Genomic DNA, 20,343 nt, shown 5'->3' with positions numbered 1-20,343 from the left:
CTAGTGTTAAGTAGTGTTCATGACATGAATGTTGATATGCCTTTAAGATGACTTCTATGGCATACGTTATTGCTGTTTTTATGTTAGCGCGCACGCACAGTAAGTGAGAGTGAGAATACTCGCGTAAAGAGGAAGATGATCGCTCTATCGCTGACTGCTGTTTTATTATCATGTGTTTACTTCCACTTTGATTTGTAGCGTGTTTCAGAGTGTTTTCTTTTCCCTGTTAACATTCGCTCTTTGACATGTAGCATATGTGAAGAGTGTGCTTAACTGAAAGGAAACAACTATAAAAGACTCGTGGAACTACCAGTTCGTTTGCACTCTTATATTCTTCATCTGGGCAGACTTCAAACTCTCTGACAGACATTATCACACTAAGTCTATCACACATCTGTACTGTCTTTATCTACATTTCCTTCCTTTCACCCCCTCTTCCCTCTTTCTTCTCTCCACATGCTGAGATCACTACTGCTTGACTTTAGTAGCCTAAAGTTGTTATTCAGTTGCATTCACTATGAGGCTAGAAAAAATACTACTGAAATAATAGCAAGCATGGGGTGGCATATTTCATGGTGCCATAACCTCTGGCTCACTCTAAAAAATGCTGGGCAAATTTGGAGATGGTCCTCACTGCAGAACACGAAATCCAGGGGGAGGAGTTTGATCCAGATCCAACTCCACCCCCTGATCCCTAACCCCACCCCCAATCCTACCCATCTCCACCCCTTAGATCTGGATCCAACTCCGCCCCCTGGATCTCGTGTACTGCAATGAGGTGCTACTGCAAATTTGGGACAAATATGGACAAACCCAACCGTTGGGTTAAAAATGTAATGTAAAATTTAACCCAACGGTTGGGTTTTTCCATATTTGACCCAAATTTGGTTTAAAACAACCCAGCATTTTTTAGAGTGATAATGATCCACTGATCTATATAGAATGTCATTATATAGATCAGTGTAATGATCAGACTGACGAGTTTGTCACCATGGGATCCTCGTAAACAATGGCCAGCGCGAGACCCTGAGCGGCATTGGTATCTGAATAGAATAATCAAGTGTCTAATTATTATACAAATGGTCAATAATCCATTGACATTCCAACCTAATTTGAGGTTGAAATAAAATGGAGTCAGATAAAAGTTGAATTGGAATTAAACTATTTTGCCACACTGAAAAGACAGAACGCACAGGTATCTTCCCCCGCTCTATTGGAAACTGTATAAGGGCCGATTGGGCGGGCCTTACAATAACAAGCTGATCAGAAATAGCCTGCAGTCAGGTTGGTTGGATAGTGTTTTTGGTAAAAGACAGCAGCTGCGTTTTGCTTCATATCTTTGGATGTGGGTAATGTTGAGAAAGGGTAGTTGTTGAAACGTATAATTGGTTGCAAATCTGATGAATGCTGATAAGAAATATAATTTTTTGCTGCCTTTTCACTTGGGAATTTTCATTACACGCCAACGGATGAGTTACGCTCTGGTGACTTTCATTAAAATACACTGAATGGAATTCATTGTGGACACAGAAATGAGTGGAGATGAAATCATGTGAATACCGTCTGTCTGTTTCAGTGGACCTTTTGGAGCTCAGCAGAGCCCAGAGCGTCTTTGATCAACACAAACTCACTCATAATGAGCAGCTACTGGAGATTCCAGGCATCGTAAACTGTCTCTGCACAATCTACCATGGACTTCAGCAGGTGCATCCGGATCTGGTTAATGTCCCTCTGTGTGTGGATCTGTGTCTCAACTGGCTTCTAAAAGTCTATGACAGGTCGGTATGGGTCTTATCTTCAATACAGTGGCCATAAACGTATTTAGTCACACTTAAAAATGTATGAATGTTGCATTGAATAACTAAATATCTAAGTGATATTTATTTGAAAGAATGACAGCATTAGTAGACCTAGTAGTTAGTAGTATTTTTTTCATAAAAGTGTATTTGGTTTGATAAAACAATATGTATACTGTTTAAAATAAAGGTAAAAAGTAAGACCTTGCAGCTGTGTCCATAGTTCTTGAAAAAAGCTTTCCTCTTGGTTTAATATTTGTATCTAATAGTGCAATGATATTTATAAAGGTTTATGTCTGACTAAATTGACCAAATACATTTTAGTGCCCCTTTAAATATTCTCATAAAAAAACAATAATCCCGTGACCTCTAAACTATTGCAGATAATCTCCTCCTCAATGGTGGCTCTCATACATTTTTGATTTGAATGTTTTATGTTCATTTCTTTTGCAGTCCTACAGCAATAATTGTATTTTTGCCAAGAAGACAAGCCGACACAAAACTGTTTAGTAAAGACATAACCACTACCTGTGGTCGTTACTCGCCAAGATATTTACCAGACAATCAAACGATAATACGTGTGTAATTTCTGTGGCACATCAATGTCTCTGTTTTCTGTTAATAGTGGAAGAAGCGGAAAAGTTCAAGTGCTGTCTATTAAGATCGGCTTGTTTTCTCTTTCAAAAGGACCCATAAAGGACAAGTACAAATGCAAGTATTTTGATATTAATTATGTATTCTATATGTTTTGTTAATTCTCAATTTATAAATGAGATGAATTAAGTTATGCGCGAGACACTGGCTTCTTTCTTTCACTTGAATATTTGTGCACAATTTCACTGGCAACTTTGATTTCAGTGTCTTTAAAGGTCTCAGGGAGTGGAATGCAACACTGTCCTTGCTGTGACCACCACAAGGACATTTATAAATTGGATCTTAAGTCTAAAACCTTACCCACTCACCACGCTCCTAGTCTGATAATGTGATGTTCTTTGAGTTTTGCCCGTGTTGTCCTCCACAGATCTGTTCGCTCAGGTGGCCAGCGCTGCAGGGCTCTGTAACCAGAGACAGCTGGCATTACTGCTACACAACGGCATCCGAATCCCACATCAGCTCGGGGAGGCGGCTGCGTTCGGAGGGAGTAACATGGAGCCCAGTGTCCGGAGCTGCTTTCAATATGTGAGTTAACACTGCCTGTCGGCTACAGAACGAGATAATGAGATCTTTTTATATCAGTTGTTTTAATTCTCTTTTTATATCAGTTCTTAATCCTAGACAGCAATGAGATTGAATCGAGGTGAAATGGAGATTTGTGAGCCAGATTTTTCTCCTGAGAACCAGTGTTATATTAGCTATCATAGTTTTATTAAAGTGCCCCTATTATGCTGTTTTAAAGGTTCCTAATTTTGTTTTGGAGGTCTCCCACATTAGGTTTACATGCATCCAAAAAAAAACACTATTTTCTCAAAATATACATTGCAGCATCACCTCTTTTCTCACAGTGTCTGAAATGGTTCAATAAAGGATTCAGTCTCTCTGAACCCTTCCTTTCAGCCTCCTGTGATCTGATTGGTCAGATGGCTCAGTTTGTTGTGATTGGTCGCTTACGGCACGTGTTGGAAATTAAACGCCTATTACCATTTCTGAATTCAAGCTCCAGAGGCTTCATCAGCACTTGATACACACAGTGATAGGAGCAGTAACGGTAACAGTTTTACTGTATCAATAAAGACTAGGCTGGCATTATGCAAATGTATTACAAACCTATGTAGGTTCATGCAGGAAGTAAGACTTGAATTACTGACAACTCATTTCAGGCTATTCAGAATCTGTTCTTTCTTTTGGAAAACAGTAACTCCATTTGTCTTGCACTTTGCAGACCTTGTACAGCTACAGTAAATTACACACTACATGAAATTAAGGCGATATCAGAAAAGCACAATATGTATAGCATTTATTTTTTATTTTAGTTTAATTTTTCTTAGTTTTTTTAGTATAACTGATTCAATTTACTTTTAATTCAGTTTTAGTTTAAATTACGTTTTAGTTTTTATTTAATTACAGTTTTTTTTTCAAATCCAGCACAGAATTTTAGTGCTTCAATTTAAACGTATTTCTTATTTCCATCTAATATTTGTATTTTATTTACTTTGTCAATTAGCAAAAAAATGTTTTAATGTTTTTGTTTTTTGTTAATGAAAGAAAAAATTGTTTCTGAAGAGATGTCAACAATATTTCAAAATAAGTGCCCTTGAAAAACAGAGATCTCAATATGAACTCAAATATTTCTTATCAATTTCTTCCGAGGCCAAATGATCTACATAACCACATTTGTTTTAGGCTTAAATGGGATGCCTGTAACCAGTGAATTAGTGCTAAGAAAGCATAAACACACATATTTTCAGTATAAATCTGTGAGAAACATCTGATCAAGATGTTCCTCCGGGTGATGTCCATAATTTGGTCAAATTTATTCTGTTGAACCTCATTATATAAACATAGCAAAATAAAAAAATATACATTACTGAAGTAGTGAAAAAACGTATGCATACATTAATAAATTACAATCTTTAACAAAAAGGTATGCAAATCAAATGAACGAGATACATAATTCAGGTGTGTGGGACATTATAGATTCCTAAAGGGAGCTGCTGAACGGATGCTCAGACTTGTTTATGTGGGTATAGGGGCTCATCATTACACATCAGTGAGTTTTGACATATAAATAAATGATGAGCTCTGTTATAAGAGTGGCAGGCCTGCCCGTGGATTTACGCCGCCACTTTCAGACGGTTAGCGGTCGGTGTGACAGCTGATGCACAAGCTCTACTGAGAGATATTAAATGAAATCCACTTGATTTGTGTGCATGCATTCCCATAATATCACATGATGGTGTGCTTTATGATGTGAACCACATCCGCTGGTATAATGGAGCATTTATAAATCCGTTCAGCTCTCCTGAAAGCCACCCTGGACGGGGCCTCCAATACTTCACTCTTTTACTTGAGTCACAGTGGAGCTCTTTTCATTTAATGTTCCATGTAATGAAAGACTCTTGATAGTCTTGCCTTAACTGGCCTGCCGTAATTGATTCATAACAGTAGTAGCAGTGTTAATGCCATGGGGGGGAGACACAAATGACCACAATTGGCCCCATTTGCTTCACTTCAAAATTACTAATGGATCCCTTGCCCTCGGGCTAATAAGGTTGTGATGGGATATTACAGGTTTTGGGTTGTAGATGAATACGCTTCTGAAATGATAAATAGACCACTGGAGTGCTTTTAGACTCAGACAGCTCCATTATAGTATGGCATGCAGTGCATTGCAGTAATGAATGAGGGGTTTGTCTGTGCTGGTGCGTTTCAGGTGGGCCGTGATGATGTCATCGAGCTGCAACAGTTCGTGGACTGGATGCATTTGGAGCCGCAGTCCATGGTGTGGTTGCCTGTACTTCACAGAGTCGCCGCCGCAGAAACGGCCAAACACCAGGCCAGATGTAACATCTGTAAAGAGTGTCCCATGGTGGGCTTCAGGTAAAACAAAAGTGAATAATGGTGTTTTTATAAAGAGTTGTGCCACTGCTGTGGACTAAATAGGGTTGGAAACTCTTAACATTCAAGTTTCTTTTTCTTCTTCAGCAAAAGAGTTGCATAACCTTCAGATAATGTTGTTCGTCCACCTCAGAAGGTCAAACTAAATATTATTTTAGCTATATATTATATTACTATTATTTTTACTCTTTAAAATTATTTAAAGGTTAAAATGAATCTTTGTGGAAATGGAACAAATGGAACAGTTTAAAACCCTGATATTTATTTATTATTTTTAGCATTAAATAAACGTGGCAATTAAATAAATAAAATAAACATTATTAAAATGAATAAATATACTATTAAAATAAATGAAATAAAAATGTAATAATAATAATAATATGAAGCATAATTGGCAATATGGTTGCACTTTTTCCCCCTAAATTGAGCTGTCATGCACATCATATCTAACAGTTCTCATCCCAAAAAAACATGAGATTTGTGCTTTTATTGTTGTATAAAATAAGATGTATGTAAAATAACTAATAAGCAATGGTTCACCAGTTTGTGTCTTACTTGTGCCACAAGTCAAGTCACATTTATTTATAATACTATTATACAATACAGATTATTTCAGAGAAGCTTTACAGTAAACGGGAAAATAAAAGTATTAATGTTGCATAATTCTTCAATTATGAAACAAATTCAATTTCAGCTGTATGAGCAGCTCTACAAAAGACAATGTCATTTATTCGGCTAAATTTAGTTCATTGTTGATTCGGTTTATTTTAATAACAGTGGCAATGTTGCAAAGTTAATCAGTTATGAAACAAACTCAATTCTCTCTCTAAAGCAGCTCTACAGAAGACAATACGGTCATTATTCAGCTGTTGATTCATTTCAGTAAGACTGTTATAATCCAAGTCACTTCAGTTCAAGTTTTGTTCTCGTCTTATAGTGTCAGTCAAGAAGCACTGATGGCATATCTGAATATTCTTAACAAAACATTGCAATAACCAGGGGCGGTTCTAGACCTTTTTTAGGGGGGATTCATCCCCCATATCTGTTGTCTCAACCCCCCTAAAACTAATCTCCCATCTGAATGATTGGGCCAGTGCTGCGTCCTCAAGAAATTTGATCATTTTCAAGGTTTTTTTAAGTCTTGTCAGTTTAAACATTCAAGATATTTTAAGCCATTCAAACGTAAAAATGCTGCAAACTGTTTACCAATTTGAAGTGTACTGCAGAAAGACTGGTATCATTATATCAATGATACCATGGTACCAACTTAAGCTATTTTGACTTACTATATAGTGGTGCCTAATTTAAAGAGGCAACACAATGGTCTCTTGCTACACAGTGTCCCTGAGGGCTAAACCTCCCTGAGGATGAGATCCTCGAACCGCCCCTGGCAATATCATATTAGCTGGCCTGTTACAGTGTGGAACATCTGTTTGTCCTTTAGGTATCGAAGTCTAAAGCATTTCAACTACAACGTGTGTCAGATGTGTTTTTTCTCGGGAAGGATTACCAAGGACCATCATCTCAGCTATCCCATGGTGGAGTACTGCACCCCTGTGAGCACCTCCATCTCTTTCTGCTTTTATTTCAACAAAAAAAGATAAAACGATGGTTGTGTTTTTAAATGGGTCACTGTGGACAAAAAATGAGGGGCGGTAAAAGGGTGGGTGTTGCACAACCCTTTTTTTTTTTTAAATTAAAAATATGTAGTTCTAAATGCGTTTTTATTGTTATTTTCTCATAAAAAAATAAATATATAAATAACAGTTGTACAGTAAATACACTCATCTAAAGGATTATTAGGAACACCATACTAATAGTGTGTTTGACCCCCTTTCGCCTTCAGAACTGCCTTAATTCTACGTGGCATTGATTCAACAAGGTGCTGAAAGCATTCTTTAGAAATGTTGGCCCATATTGATAGGATAGCATCTTGCAGTTGATGGAGATTTGTGGGATGCACATCCAGGGCACGAAGCTCCCGTTCCACCACATCCCAAAGATGCTCTATTGGGTTGAGATCTGGTGACTGTGGGGGCCATTTTAGTACAGTGAACTCATTGTCATGTTCAAGAAACCAATTTGAAATGATTCAAGCTTTGTGACATGGTGCATTATCCTGCTGGAAGTAGCCATCAGAGGATGGGTACATGGTGGCCATAAAGGGATGGACATGGATCGTCAGAAACAATGCTCAGGTGGCCGTGGCATTTAAATGATGCCCAATTGGCACTAAGGGGCCTAAAGTGTGCCAAGAAAACATCCCCCACACCATTACACCACCACCACCAGCCTGCACAGTGGTAACAAGGCATGATGGATCCATGTTCTCATTCTGTTTACGCCAAATTCTGACTCTACCATCTGAATGTCTCAACAGAAATCGAGACTCATCAGACCAGGCAACATTTTTCCAGTCTTCAACTGTCCAATTTTGGTGAGCTCTTGCAAATTGTAGCCTCTTTTTCCTATTTGTAGTGGAGATGAGTGGTACCCGGTGGGGTCTTCTGCTGTTGTAGCCCATCCGCCTCAAGGTTGTGCGTGTTGTGGCTTCACAAATGTTTTGCTGCATACCTCGGTTGTAACGAGTGGTTATTTCAGTCAAAGTTGCTCTTCTATCAGCTTGAATCAGTCGGCCCATTCTCCTCTGACCTCTAGCATCAACAAGGCATTTTCGCCCACAGGACTGCCGCATACTGGATTTTTTTCCCTTTTCACACCATTCTTTGTAAACCCTAGAAATGGTTGTGCGTGAAAATCCCAGTAACTGAGCAGATTGTGAAATACTCAGACCGGCCCGTCTGGCACCAACAACCATGCCACGCTCAAAAATGCTTAAATCACCTTTCTTTCCCATTCTGACATTCAGTTTGGAGTTCAGTTTTGGAGATTGTCTTGACCAGGACCACACCCCTAAATGCATTGAAGCAACTGCCATGTGATTGGTTGATTAGATAATTGCATTAATGAGAAATTGAACAGGTGTTCCTAATAATCCTTTAGGTGAGTGTAAATTCCTTCTGTACGGCCTCCCCTGTCTAGGGTAGAGGAGAAGGAACAGTTGTAAATTAAAGAATTTAACTTAACTTAACAGAAAGTATAACTACAGTAAACTATACAATCTAAACATAAAATAAAGATGCAAACCAAAGGCATAGAACTAAACCTAACTTCCTCTATGACTCAATATAAACAGGAGAAAAAGATGTACAAAATAAATGGTGCCCACCTCCCTACAGCTTCCTTAAATTAATATATTATATAACCATTAAATAAATAATGAAACACATTGTAAAATACAACCTGCCCTGCACTAAGGGAATACAAGTACAAAAATCCATTAACAATCAGTGCACCAGAACCTCCCCTACAATAATCTCACACACAACTTATTACGTGGTACACAAAACCATGGGGAGAAAATGAGCAAATGTCTGAAACAGGAGAAAGCAAGAGAGACGGAGGGGAAAACATATTTATAAATTATTATAATAAAAAAAAAAAAAAAATTATTCTTATTTTTTATATATTTTTTTTTCTTTCTGATTTTTCCAAAACCTGAACACACTCCATCCAGACCCTGTCACTGTAATTAATTCTTAATGCACAACAGAACATTTCCCTACAGCCTCTCTGTTACAGACGACCTCTGGAGAAGATGTGCGTGACTTCACCAAAGTGCTGAAAAACAAGTTCCGCTCAAAGAAGTACTTCACCAAACACCCTCGGCTTGGCTACCTGCCCGTGCAGACCATCCTCGAGGAAGAGCATTCGGAGACGTGAGTTTTCCTACTGGAAATATTCAAGATGCATCTTTCCAGATGAGACCTTATTGAGATCTCCAGATTTTTAATCAGTTTGTGATTCTTGTTTAAACAGTGTAGCAATATCATCCTTCCTGGTAATTTGACTAGAATATGCCATATCTCTGTCTATTGAAGTAATGACTTCCTGTCATCACTCAGCCTCATGGGAAACATGCTTGTTTTTCTGAGTTCCTGGATTACTAAAGGTCTATTTATGTGCTATTTTTGTGCTGGAACAAATTAAAGGCCGTTCATGAATGTAATTCCAAAGCTGCCACTTTAACATCAGCACAAAAATGCTGCTTCCCTCTCCTGGATGTGAATTTAATTAGAAAAGCAATCAGATGTCTGTTTAGTGTGATCGTGGGGGAAATGAAGAGACGGGACATTTATCATGTGCACGGCAGTCTTTAATATTGAGGTAAACCAGCTGTTCACATTGGCTGTTGTAATGTCAGACCACAGACGATCTTATCAGGTTTAAGTTCATTGTTATTATTAGGTGTCCTTATTCATTATATGATATACTGAGTGACTGTATTTGGGTGTTTTTTCAAAAACCCACAAATTTTAACTGCTCTAATACAAGATAAACAAATTTGTATGGTCCTGTCAAGTAAACAAACACATTAACATGATGAATAGGACATGTGGTTTTGCATGGTTAAACGACGAACAGCTATTATCTCTTAGGGTGTACTCACTTTTGTTGCCAGCTATTTTGACAATAATGTCTGTATGTTGAGTTATTTTCAGAGGACAGTAAGTCTATACTGTTATACAAGCAGCACATCGACTACTCTAAAATATATCAAAGTTTCATTTCTATAGTATTGTCCCTTGAGAAGATATACTACAATGTTTGCTGAAATGTGAGGGGTGCACTCACTTTTGTGAGATACTATACTGTATATATATAGATAAATATCTAAATAGTTTTTTTAAATTAATTTTGTATTTCAGTTTAGATATTTTAGTATATCAAGTCAAAGTAAAGGAAAATGAGAAATGTTGCCTTGACAAATAAGTGAAATAAAATAGTTTTTTAAAAATATTTTCTGTTTTCATTTTGATACGTTTTTAGTCATTTTTTATAAAAAAATTAAATCGTTTTTTAGTTTTATAGGTTTTTGTTAATTATTATTTCAGTTTTAGATATTATATATATATATACACTCACCGGCCACTTTATTAGGTACACCTGTCCAACTGCTCGTTAACACTTAATTTCTAAGCAGCCAATCACATGGCGGCAACTCAGTGCATTTAGGCATGTAGACATGGTCAAGACAATCTCCTGCAGTTCAAACCGAGCATCAGTATGGGGAAGAAAGGTGATTTGAGTGACTTTGAACGTGGCATTATTGTTGGTGCCAGAAGGGCTGGTCTGAGTATTTCAGAAACTGCTAATCTACTGGGATTTTCACGCACAACCATCTCTAGGGTTTACAGAGAATGGTCCGAAAAAGAAAAAACATCCAGTGAGCGGCAGTTCTGTGGGCGGAAATGCCTTGTTGATGCCAGAGGTCAGAGGAGAATGGCCAGACTGGTTCGAGCTGATAGAAGGGCAACAGTGACTGAAATAACCACTCGTTACAACCGAGGTATGCAGCAAAGCATTTGTGAAGCCACAACACGCACAACCTTGAGGCGGATGGGCTACAACAGCAGAAGACTCCACCGGGTACCACTCATCTCCACTACAAATAGGAAAAAGAGGCTACAATTTGCAAGAGCTCACCAAAATTGAACAGTTGAAGACTGGAAAAATGTTGCCTGGTCTGATGAGTCTCGATTTCTGTTGAGACATTCAGATGTTAGAGTCAGAATTTGGCGTAAACAGAATGAGAACATGGAACCATCATGCCTTGTTACCACTGTGCAGGCTGGTGGTGGTGGTGTAATGGTGTGGGGGATGTTTTCCTGGCACACTTTAGGCCCCTTAGTGCCAACTGGGCATCGTTTAAATGCCACGGCCTACCTGAGCATTGTTTCTGACCATGTCCATCCCTTTATGGCCACCATGTACCCATCCTCTGATGGCTACTTCCACCATGTCACAAAGCTCTAATCATTTCAAATTGGTTTCTTGAACATGACAATGAGTTCACTGTACTAAAATGGCCTCCACAGTCACCAGATCTCAACCCAATAGAGCATCTTTGGGATGTGGTGGAACGGGAGATTCGCATCATGGATGTGCAGCCGACAAATCTGCGGCAACTGTGTGATGCCATCATGTCAATATGGACCAAACTCCCTGAGGAATGCTTCCAGCACCTTGTTGAATCTATGCCACGAAGAATTGAGGCAGTTCTGAAGGCAAAAGGGGGTCCAACCCGTTACTAGCATGGGGTACCTAATAAAGTGGCCGGTGAGTGTATATATATCACACACACACACACACACACATATATATATATATACATATATATATATATATATATAAACTATGATCTAAACATACTGAAATAATTATAAACCAATATTTCTTGTGTGATTTATTTTATTTTATTTAGAAAATGATCACTATCCCTCAGTTGAGGTATAATTTCCACTTAACTTTGCCATTAATAAAGTTTTTAAAAATTAGCGTACTTGTTTATTAATTAATTTATTAATTTATAATTAATTAATTTATTCAAACAAAATTAGATTTATTTCTTGTGACGGATATACACTGTTGGACCCTTTTAAGTGGACTCTTTTATAGTGCAAGTGTGTTTTGAGGGTGTTTATTTTTAAAAGTTCACAAATGCCAGTGTGTGATTAATGCTCACCACTGGTCTTTGTTGACAGCTATGATATTTGCTTACTCTGCTGTCTGTGTTTTATTGCAGCCCAGTTGCATTTCTAAGCATATGTCCAGAGGAGTATGAGTGAGTATACAACCTCTCCTCTCATTCTGTGATCTTGTTTGAATCTCTTCTACTCCTTCATCCACCCTTCATCCACTTCAGAACCATAAATGACCTCAGGGAATTCAAGCTGTGCATTTGCTCTTAGTATGCAGTGGCCACAATTAAAATGTAGAAATGTTTTTTTTATTACATACAAAATACCAAACCACTTTGCAGCTTCACTCAAATGCTGCACTGATTTTGCTGAAACGCTCAAAAGCTTTTCTCATTTCCCCCCCAATTTGTCAGAGTGATTTTTAGTGGATGCATAAAGTTCAAGCTTAAAAAGGTGTGTTTATACTATTTTTCTTTAAAATAAATAACAGTTGAACTAATGCAATGGCATTCAGACGTTTTAAGTGTGTGTCTGGATTCATGTCGACACATTATAGATGCTGAAAAACAGTATTCACACAGCAGGAAAGGTTTTCTTAATTGGCAACATTGAAAAGGTTTCCATTGCTGTCTGCATCCTCTAATGAACAGGCTTTTAAAAGAAAGCGTCTCCTTTTCTCATCCTATTACAAGTGTCCAAGGACAGCTTAAAACGTTGTGCTTTAAGCCGACATGTTTTGCCTGTTTCCTTAACAAGCTGTTTTGCTGACTGTTTGACAGCCGCAAAGAAAAAACTATTCCTCCGATATTTCCCCATTATTTTACAGTTGGATACCTGCATCACACGGAACTTTCTTTCACACATCTGTCCACTTTCAGGTCGACACAGAGAGATGGAGAATCTAGTGCCATCTTCCCTGTGCCAGAAGCTCACCTGTCAACAGGAAAAATGTGAGTCGCACCTGATAGTTTCGCTCATGTGCACAACAGTTTGTCATTCTGTCGCTCACTGTGACACCTGAACTAACAGACGGATGAGTGATCATTTGATTTGACCTCACTGTGACCAGCACAAATAAATCAGTTTCATCCATCAGGACTAATTCAATACAAGCACATAATGGCAGTGTTTAATCATAGTGATCCTGAGAATGATTATGCAAAATGTGTATACGCATTGTCATAGATCTCTGCAGCACTGTTATTTTAGTATCAGTGATAAAATAGTTTTTTCTTTATATTTTTTGTTCTGTTTTTGTTGCATGGTTGTCATTTTTATTAGTTTTGGGGTCTAAATATATTTTGTTTTTATTAATTTTGTATTTCAGTATGTATGTGAGTCAAACTATTAACTATTTTCTGTTTTCATTTTGATAAGTTTTAGTAATTTTAGTTATTTTTATTATTTTTAAGAAAAAAATGTCCATAGTCTTTTGATAATTATTATTTAAGTTTTAGATATTTTAGTACATCAAGTTCAACTGAATGAATATGAGAAATGCTGTCTTGGCAGCTAGCTGAAATAAAAGAAGTTTAAGGTTTTAATATTTTATTTTATTTCAGTTAAAGTTTATTTCAAGTAACTAAAGTTGTTTTATGAATTTAGTTTTGGTTTTAGTTAACTACAATATCCCTGCTTTGCCATAATGACTTAATTACATGGATAGATTTTAAGCAATTATTTGATCGTTGACCTTCTATTAATTTGGCTTTATTATACACAATTTTTTTTTTTTTACATTTTTTGTCTGTCACCATGGCACTGATTAATCCCCATACAAGTCTTTTTTTTTCTGCATAAATGTTTAATAAATAAATATGTTCCCTTAAACTTAATCTCTATAAATTTAAAATTACAGAAGAATGGGCTAAACCATTTGGCTAAACCATTTTAAAAATGTGTCTCAATTTATAAAGCTAATCTATTTTTAGGCAATAAAGGTTTCTTGGAATCCTTATCCATAAATATGAGGGGGAAAAAAATCAAAGCTTTCCTTTGAGAACACAGATAATTAATTACACATAAACTGTGATGCAAAATGCAATATTATTGGAAAAATGATCTGTGTCGTCGTGGTCATCTTTAATGGCAGGAGTGAAGAGCGCATCCACACTCAGATTCCCGATGGACCAGCTACATGTGCTCATCAGAGCGCGGCCGACACTCAGATCATGATGAACGAGCTGGGCCGTTCTCTGCAGTGTGGAGGCGGACAGGTACCACTGATGTGTTTCTGATGCCTCTGGTGGCCTGATGCCTTATGAATGCTAGCAAAACAACTTCATCCCCTGGTTTCACAGACAAGGTTTAAAGGGATAGTTCATCCAAAAAGGACAATTATACCATTATTTACTCAGTCATCCAAGGTGTATATGACTATCTTCGTTCAGACGGACACAATCGGAGTAATATTTAAAAATATCCTGGCTCTTCCAAGCTTTATAATGGTAGTTAATGGGGGGATGGGTGAGATTTTAAAGCTGCAGTAGGGAGTTTTGAGAAAACGTTGACTTAGCCTGAAAATTTGAACAAGCACAACTTACAGGTCCCACCCCTTGCTCTCTGCTGCGCTACAGCCCTCCCTCCACAGCTCGTCCTCCACAGCGGAGCCTGTCGTGAACGCGCAGGCTAGTAAACAGGGCCACCGATAACGGCGGATAAAAAGTTATATGGCACAGTCACTAATAGGGACTAAACGTCAACAATATGCTTTACATTGACTATGGCCTGCCCATACTTTGACTACAAACTTGGTCCTCAAATCATTATGTATTTTGCAATACATGTAACTTTATAACGTTGCACTCTTTCTATAAGTTATAAATAGCTAGTAAGATAACGGTATATAACGGTAACTAACGTTACATATATAATATAACGGTAACTAACTAACGTTACATATATAATATAACGGTAACTAACGTTACAGTATGCAAGTAATTATTCTAGCGATATATAATGCTAGATAAGGTGTGCTAGTACATTATTTCAGCAACATGACAAGCCAGTGAATTAGCAGGTTTCAATTGTTGCTTAGCAGAGTGCGTGACATTTTATCTACATGTTATGCAGCTAGAGTTTTGACACCGAGTCAATGGGCTCTGTGTTCTTTCTTTTTCGCTTGTTTATCGTCATCAGTCTTTTTCCTTTTACCTCTTTGTTTTATGAGCAGGTGTCACTCGAGAATTGGCAGTTTAGGTTGTTTCTCCGTCATAAGCACAGCTGCAGCACGCCGGCAATCTTGAGTTTGAACGACGGCTCGCGCTGTGCAAGAGAGGGGTGTGATCAGCGCGTACACGAGCGTGATTGACACTGCTAAGACATTCCTCTTGGCTCTGATTGGTTGTTTCTGACCGGGAGCGTGTATTTCTGCAAGTGGCATTTGGACCACTGGGAGGAGCCAGAAGAGCTTGATTTTTTCACAGATTATCTGTCTCATATTCTACTGTCAGGACATAATGACAGTTTTGACAAATATGTAAAAAAATATTTTTTTTACAAAAGTTACCTACAGCAGCTTTAAAGCCCCCCAAAAATGCATCATATAAAAATTTAACCCATATGGCTCCAGGGTTAATAAAAATGCCTTCTGAAGCAAAGCAATAGGTTTTTGTAAGAAAATTATCCATATTTAAAACTTTTTTAGCTCTAATAACTATAGCTCACGGCAGACGGCCGTACGCAGCGTTTTACAGCGAAAGAGTAACCCTTGACCTGACACATGACGCAATGACGAACGCGGAAGCGCAGAGGATAGAGCAAAACAAAACACCGGTCACGAATTAAAGTCTAAAACGAGAAATTTGAAAGAGAAATGTCGGTGGATTTCGATATAAGAGAAGAGCTTGAGTTTGTTGCACAGCCCTGTTTGTTTAAACTACGAGAGGCGTCCATTTTTTTTCTTACACAAACGCATTGCTTTACTCCAGAAGGGCTTTAGTAACCCCTTGGATCCGTATGGATTACTTTTATGATGGATGGTAGCATTTTTTGGGGCTTCAAAATCTCGCCCTCCATTCACTCCCATTATAAAGCTTGGAAGAGCCAGGATATTTTTTAAATATATCTCCGATTGTATTCGTCGGAAAGAAGATTCTGAAGTGTGCATCCAATTGACACTTTACAATCACAGGCCATGGCAGTAGATTTGTGAATAACTGACACCGATAGATCACATGACAAGTACCCGAAAAGTAACCCGGATGACTTACTACTTCCGGCGAGGTTCTGAAGTACAAATTTGATGGACAACTTTACTTTCCCATGAGGCCACGGGAGAGGATTTATGAATGGAAGTGAAGCGATGCAACTGATGTAGGTCACATGATAATGATAACATGGCGGATGTAGTACGTTCCAATTCCATTCATACTACACACACTCATGCTATATAGAACATACTTTTTAACAGTCGCACAGTTTGAAACCAAATTTAGTACCTACTATAAGTGACGGTATCAAATATTCATTGCGATGATTGCTGAAGCTTTTAACACGGTATACGGTATTATCACGATATTGAAATAAGTTGTGCAAAAATGTGTTGTAAAACTACAACAGGTTTAATAGCTTTTTCTCTAAACATTTAAATACAATAAAACAATACAAATATATATATATAAAGTAAACATGTTTCAAACAGATTTATGTGCAAAAGAATTATAAAGAACAATAGGTAACTTTTTACAATAAGGTCTCATTAGTTAACACATGGATTCTTCAATGATATCTATTTTTTTTTACAGAAGTCATTATTGTTTGTCAACGTTCATTTTTATTTCATGTTATCTATCTCAGGTCCATACAGTTACAACTTTTGATTTTAATAATGTAGTATGAAACTTTGAAATTAACATTGACTTTAGAAGTGTTTTTCATTAATGAATAAACTAATGTTAACTAATGGAGCCATATTGTAAAGTGCTACCGAACAATAATAAAGAATCCAAACATTTTCAATCAAAATCTGTTACAGTTAGTATGTTCGTAGTTTCGTTTTCATGGACTTTTAGTTTATTTTCATCAGTCACATGTTCCTTTGTTTGAATTTCCACCTCGTCTTAGTCTCTATGGTTACTAAAATGATTAGTTCGTTGTTTTCAGTTGTGTATCGTTAATTTACCTCGTTTGAGTTACTACTTAAGCTCTTCCTTTTCCTGTGTTTGGTGTCCGGTCTCGTTTGCGTCAGCATCTGTGAAAGTTGCTTTAATTCTGAGCCCGTTGTGGATTACTGTATGGACTTTTATTTAGAGTCAGACTCAGACTCAGCTTTATTGTCCCATTTAGGGAAACTATGATTGCAGCAAGGTGCCTGAGCACTAACCATGTCAATGTACATATCAAATAGACTATTGTATCCATAAAAAAATAAATTGCCCCAAAACACACATTAACATACCATACTCTATTCTTAATTCATACATTATGTATACTAAGTACCCTCTCCTCCAGGCCTGAACAGTTCAGTAGCTTAATGGCCACAGTCACAAATGAATCTTTAGTTCTTTGTGTCCGGCTTGCAGGCGCTCTAAAACGATAGCCTGATTGCAACGCCTGGAACTCAGTTCGAAGTGGATGGTCAACAGTACAAAGAATAACCTGAGTCTTCTTGAAAAATGTCAGAAGGACCAATCTGGGGTGCGTTTCCCAAAGCCAACTATGGTCGCAAGTTCCGTCGTTACCAATTGAGTTCAATGGAAATTGCAATCATAGTTGGATAACGATGCTTTTGGGAAACGCACCCCAGATCAATACCAATGTTCTTCCCTGCTACCTTTACAAAGACCACTTAGCCTGTTTTTGTTAGACAAACTTACCATACCATGCCACAATACAAAAGGAAAGGACAGATTCAATCAATTGTTTGTAAAACAGTATCATCATAGAAGGACAAGCTCTAAAAGATTTTAATTTCCTCAAAAAATACAACCTTTGTTGGAACCTTTTACAAACAGTCAGAACATTGGGTTGGAGGTAGCCTGGTTAAAACCAGACCATTCTCTTATTGGGTTATGGTCTGGCAAAGCGTCATAGACAAATCATTTCCAGAGGGGCGTCACCAACGGACGTCGCGGATAGACCTAAAACCAATCAGAGCGATGAAGGAGATGACGTATGCAGAGCGGCGGAGAAACTTCTCCGTGTGTTGTTTGCTCGGTTTTTAACAAAAAGGAAACGTTCAAATCGCTTAAAACACACGCGATAGGTGATTCGAACAAGTGATGTTCGACGGCGGCATCCATCTTTGTAATGTAGGCTACAAAATCTGCTTCAAAAATCCCAGCGCTGTCGTCATCGTGTAAAGCCCGCCCCAACGTTTCTGATTGGTGCCGCGATTTCGGCGGATTGGAAATGGGCTTGAATGAGCTCTTTGCCAGACTAACTTTCAGAGCAAATCTAAATTTGCCGGAAGTTGTCTAGGTTTTCTCAGGCTAGGTTGGAGGCTCAACTTATTGTCAATGACCACCCCCAAGTATTTGTGAGTGTCAACAATTTCAATGTCCAAACCTTTAAATAGGTTAAATTAAAACCTATAAATGAATTGTTGTCATCAGAGGACTTGTCCTTTGTTTCATTAACATTGAGCTGAAGAGAAAATCGATCGCAGCACGACACAAAGTCCACAGATCCTGTGCCACAGACAGTGCCTCAGATCCTGTTCGTGGAGAAGACTCACAATCACGCAATCATCCACGTACTTTATACCGTTCCCATACTTACTCCGACAATCATTGGTGTACACGATAAACAAAAGAGGTGAAAGACAGCAGCCTTGAGGTGAACCAGTGGAACATTACTGAAGGTCTGAATGAACACCATTGACTCTGACACACTAAGGGCGTTCTAATAGAAAACCCCAAATCCACCAAACAATATTGAGATCCAAGTTAAAAAGAGAAATAAGTTTCTCTGCCAACAAATGGAGCCATATTGTATTAAAGGCCAAAGAAAAATCATAATAGTAGTCTAGCATGCGTGTTTGGTTTTTCCAAGTGTCTGAACAAACAATAAAGTAAGGTCATCTTTAGACTGCTGTAAAATTTCTCCCCATACTTTTTTTAAAATTCCTTTTATTTTTGCACATCTAACTATAAAGTATGCGATTTCGGATGCAGCAAATTAAAACATGAAGTATGTGGTGCATCTGGATTGCATTCATACTAAACACATTCATTTTATAGTCGGCTATATACACTGTAAAAAAAAATTATTTATTTTTTTACAAGAAAATATTTCAATTAATTCAGTGTTACTTGCCATTTCTTTGTAATTTGTTTGTGAATTTTACTTGCAGTTTCTAAATGAAAATTGTTTCAACACCAAATATTTTTTCAGAGTAGAACATGCTTTTAATGGTTGCAAATTAATTACTTATTAAAAGAAGTACATATTCCGAGAGAATGCGATTTAGGATGCAGTCTGTGTGTCAAATGTTTGCATGCAATGCTGTTTTTTTTAAGTGTTCAAACTTAAGATTAAATCTAGTATCTACCCTCTTTCCTTTACTGTAGGTCTGAGGATGTTTTACTTGACTACACATGAGACTTGGCCTTCAATCAGATGAAATAGTGGAGGCCTGGGATCTGAAATTTGAGTTCTTTTTATACGATTTCATCTCACACCCCACACCAAGATGACTGTGTGACAGGACTTTCATCATCGCTGTCTTCTGCTTCTCAAAATGATAAGAGCTGGAGTCGACCGCAGTGCAGATGCGTTTGTTTATCCATGAGCTGTTCGTTAGAGGATGACCGTACAGATCAGACCCCACGCCATTCCCCCCCACAGAGACTGCCGTCATGCTTTACAGCACTGATAAAAATTTACACAAACATGACAATCAGTTCTGAGCATTGCAAAGTCTGCTTTGTACCGTGTGTACCGTGGAAGGATTCTAAAAGATTTTTGCTTGCATTAATTACAACAAAAAAAAAGATATTTCTTTCTTGCTGTGTTTGACTTTGCACTGTTTTTCCATCTAGGGCAAAAGCAACAAGAATTAGAAAAAGAACCACCAAGTGGAGTGTCTCTTACAATTCCATTGATATTGGATATGTAATAGATGTTTCCCAACTTTGTTCTGTAATATGATGACTGAAACAATATTTGTTTACTTACATATGATGCTATATTTCTATGCATCTTGTGCGTTTCGGTGTTGCAACAAATCTTTACGATTATATTGGAAATGGACTGGTTTGCTATTGGTCCTGTTGTGAAAATCTTCTGTCACCATTAAACTAAATTGGATTTGACTGGAAAATCTGCATTGTAATAAATAAATATAGTTGTCTCAGACATTCCTTCTGTGTTTTCAATCAAATTTTGATCATTTAAATCATATTTAGGCATCATTTAATTAAAATATTTCTCAAACTCAACTGAATATCAATAATACATGATTATTTGGGGATGTTTTGAATGGGATGATTTTGATTAGACTGCTGCAA

General features: G+C 37.6%; 1 protein-coding gene across 4 annotated transcripts in view; it reads left to right on the top strand.

Moving 5' to 3' along the window:
- The window catches only part of LOC130088982 (utrophin-like), a 46,323-nt gene extending 26,516 nt beyond the window's left edge, over positions 1–19,807 (top strand). For 3 of the 4 annotated variants that reach the window (XM_056256036.1, XM_056256035.1, XM_056256039.1), the window contains 10 exons: positions 1,577–1,778; positions 2,422–2,507; positions 2,818–2,975; positions 5,167–5,333; positions 6,796–6,907; positions 8,994–9,130; positions 11,998–12,036; positions 12,772–12,843; positions 13,986–14,109; positions 19,405–19,807. In XM_056256036.1, the coding sequence (XP_056112011.1) occupies positions 1,577–1,778; positions 2,422–2,507; positions 2,818–2,975; positions 5,167–5,333; positions 6,796–6,907; positions 8,994–9,130; positions 11,998–12,036; positions 12,772–12,843; positions 13,986–14,109; positions 19,405–19,410 (1,103 nt within the window). In that variant the 3' untranslated portion in view covers positions 19,411–19,807. Of the gene's footprint in view, positions 1–1,576; positions 1,779–2,421; positions 2,508–2,817; positions 2,976–5,166; positions 5,334–6,795; positions 6,908–8,993; positions 9,135–11,997; positions 12,037–12,771; positions 12,844–13,985; positions 14,110–19,404 lie in introns of those variants that run through there. The other variant, XM_056256037.1, reaches the window with a different exon arrangement.
- The last annotated feature ends 536 nt before the right edge of the window (positions 19,808–20,343 follow it).

This window comes from Rhinichthys klamathensis, unplaced genomic scaffold (genome assembly GCF_029890125.1).
Source record: "Rhinichthys klamathensis goyatoka isolate OS25496 unplaced genomic scaffold, OSU_Roscu_1.1 h1tg000123l_1, whole genome shotgun sequence".
Taxonomy (NCBI): Eukaryota; Metazoa; Chordata; class Actinopteri; order Cypriniformes; family Leuciscidae; genus Rhinichthys; species Rhinichthys klamathensis.
This window is presented reverse-complemented; position numbering and strand designations above follow the sequence as displayed.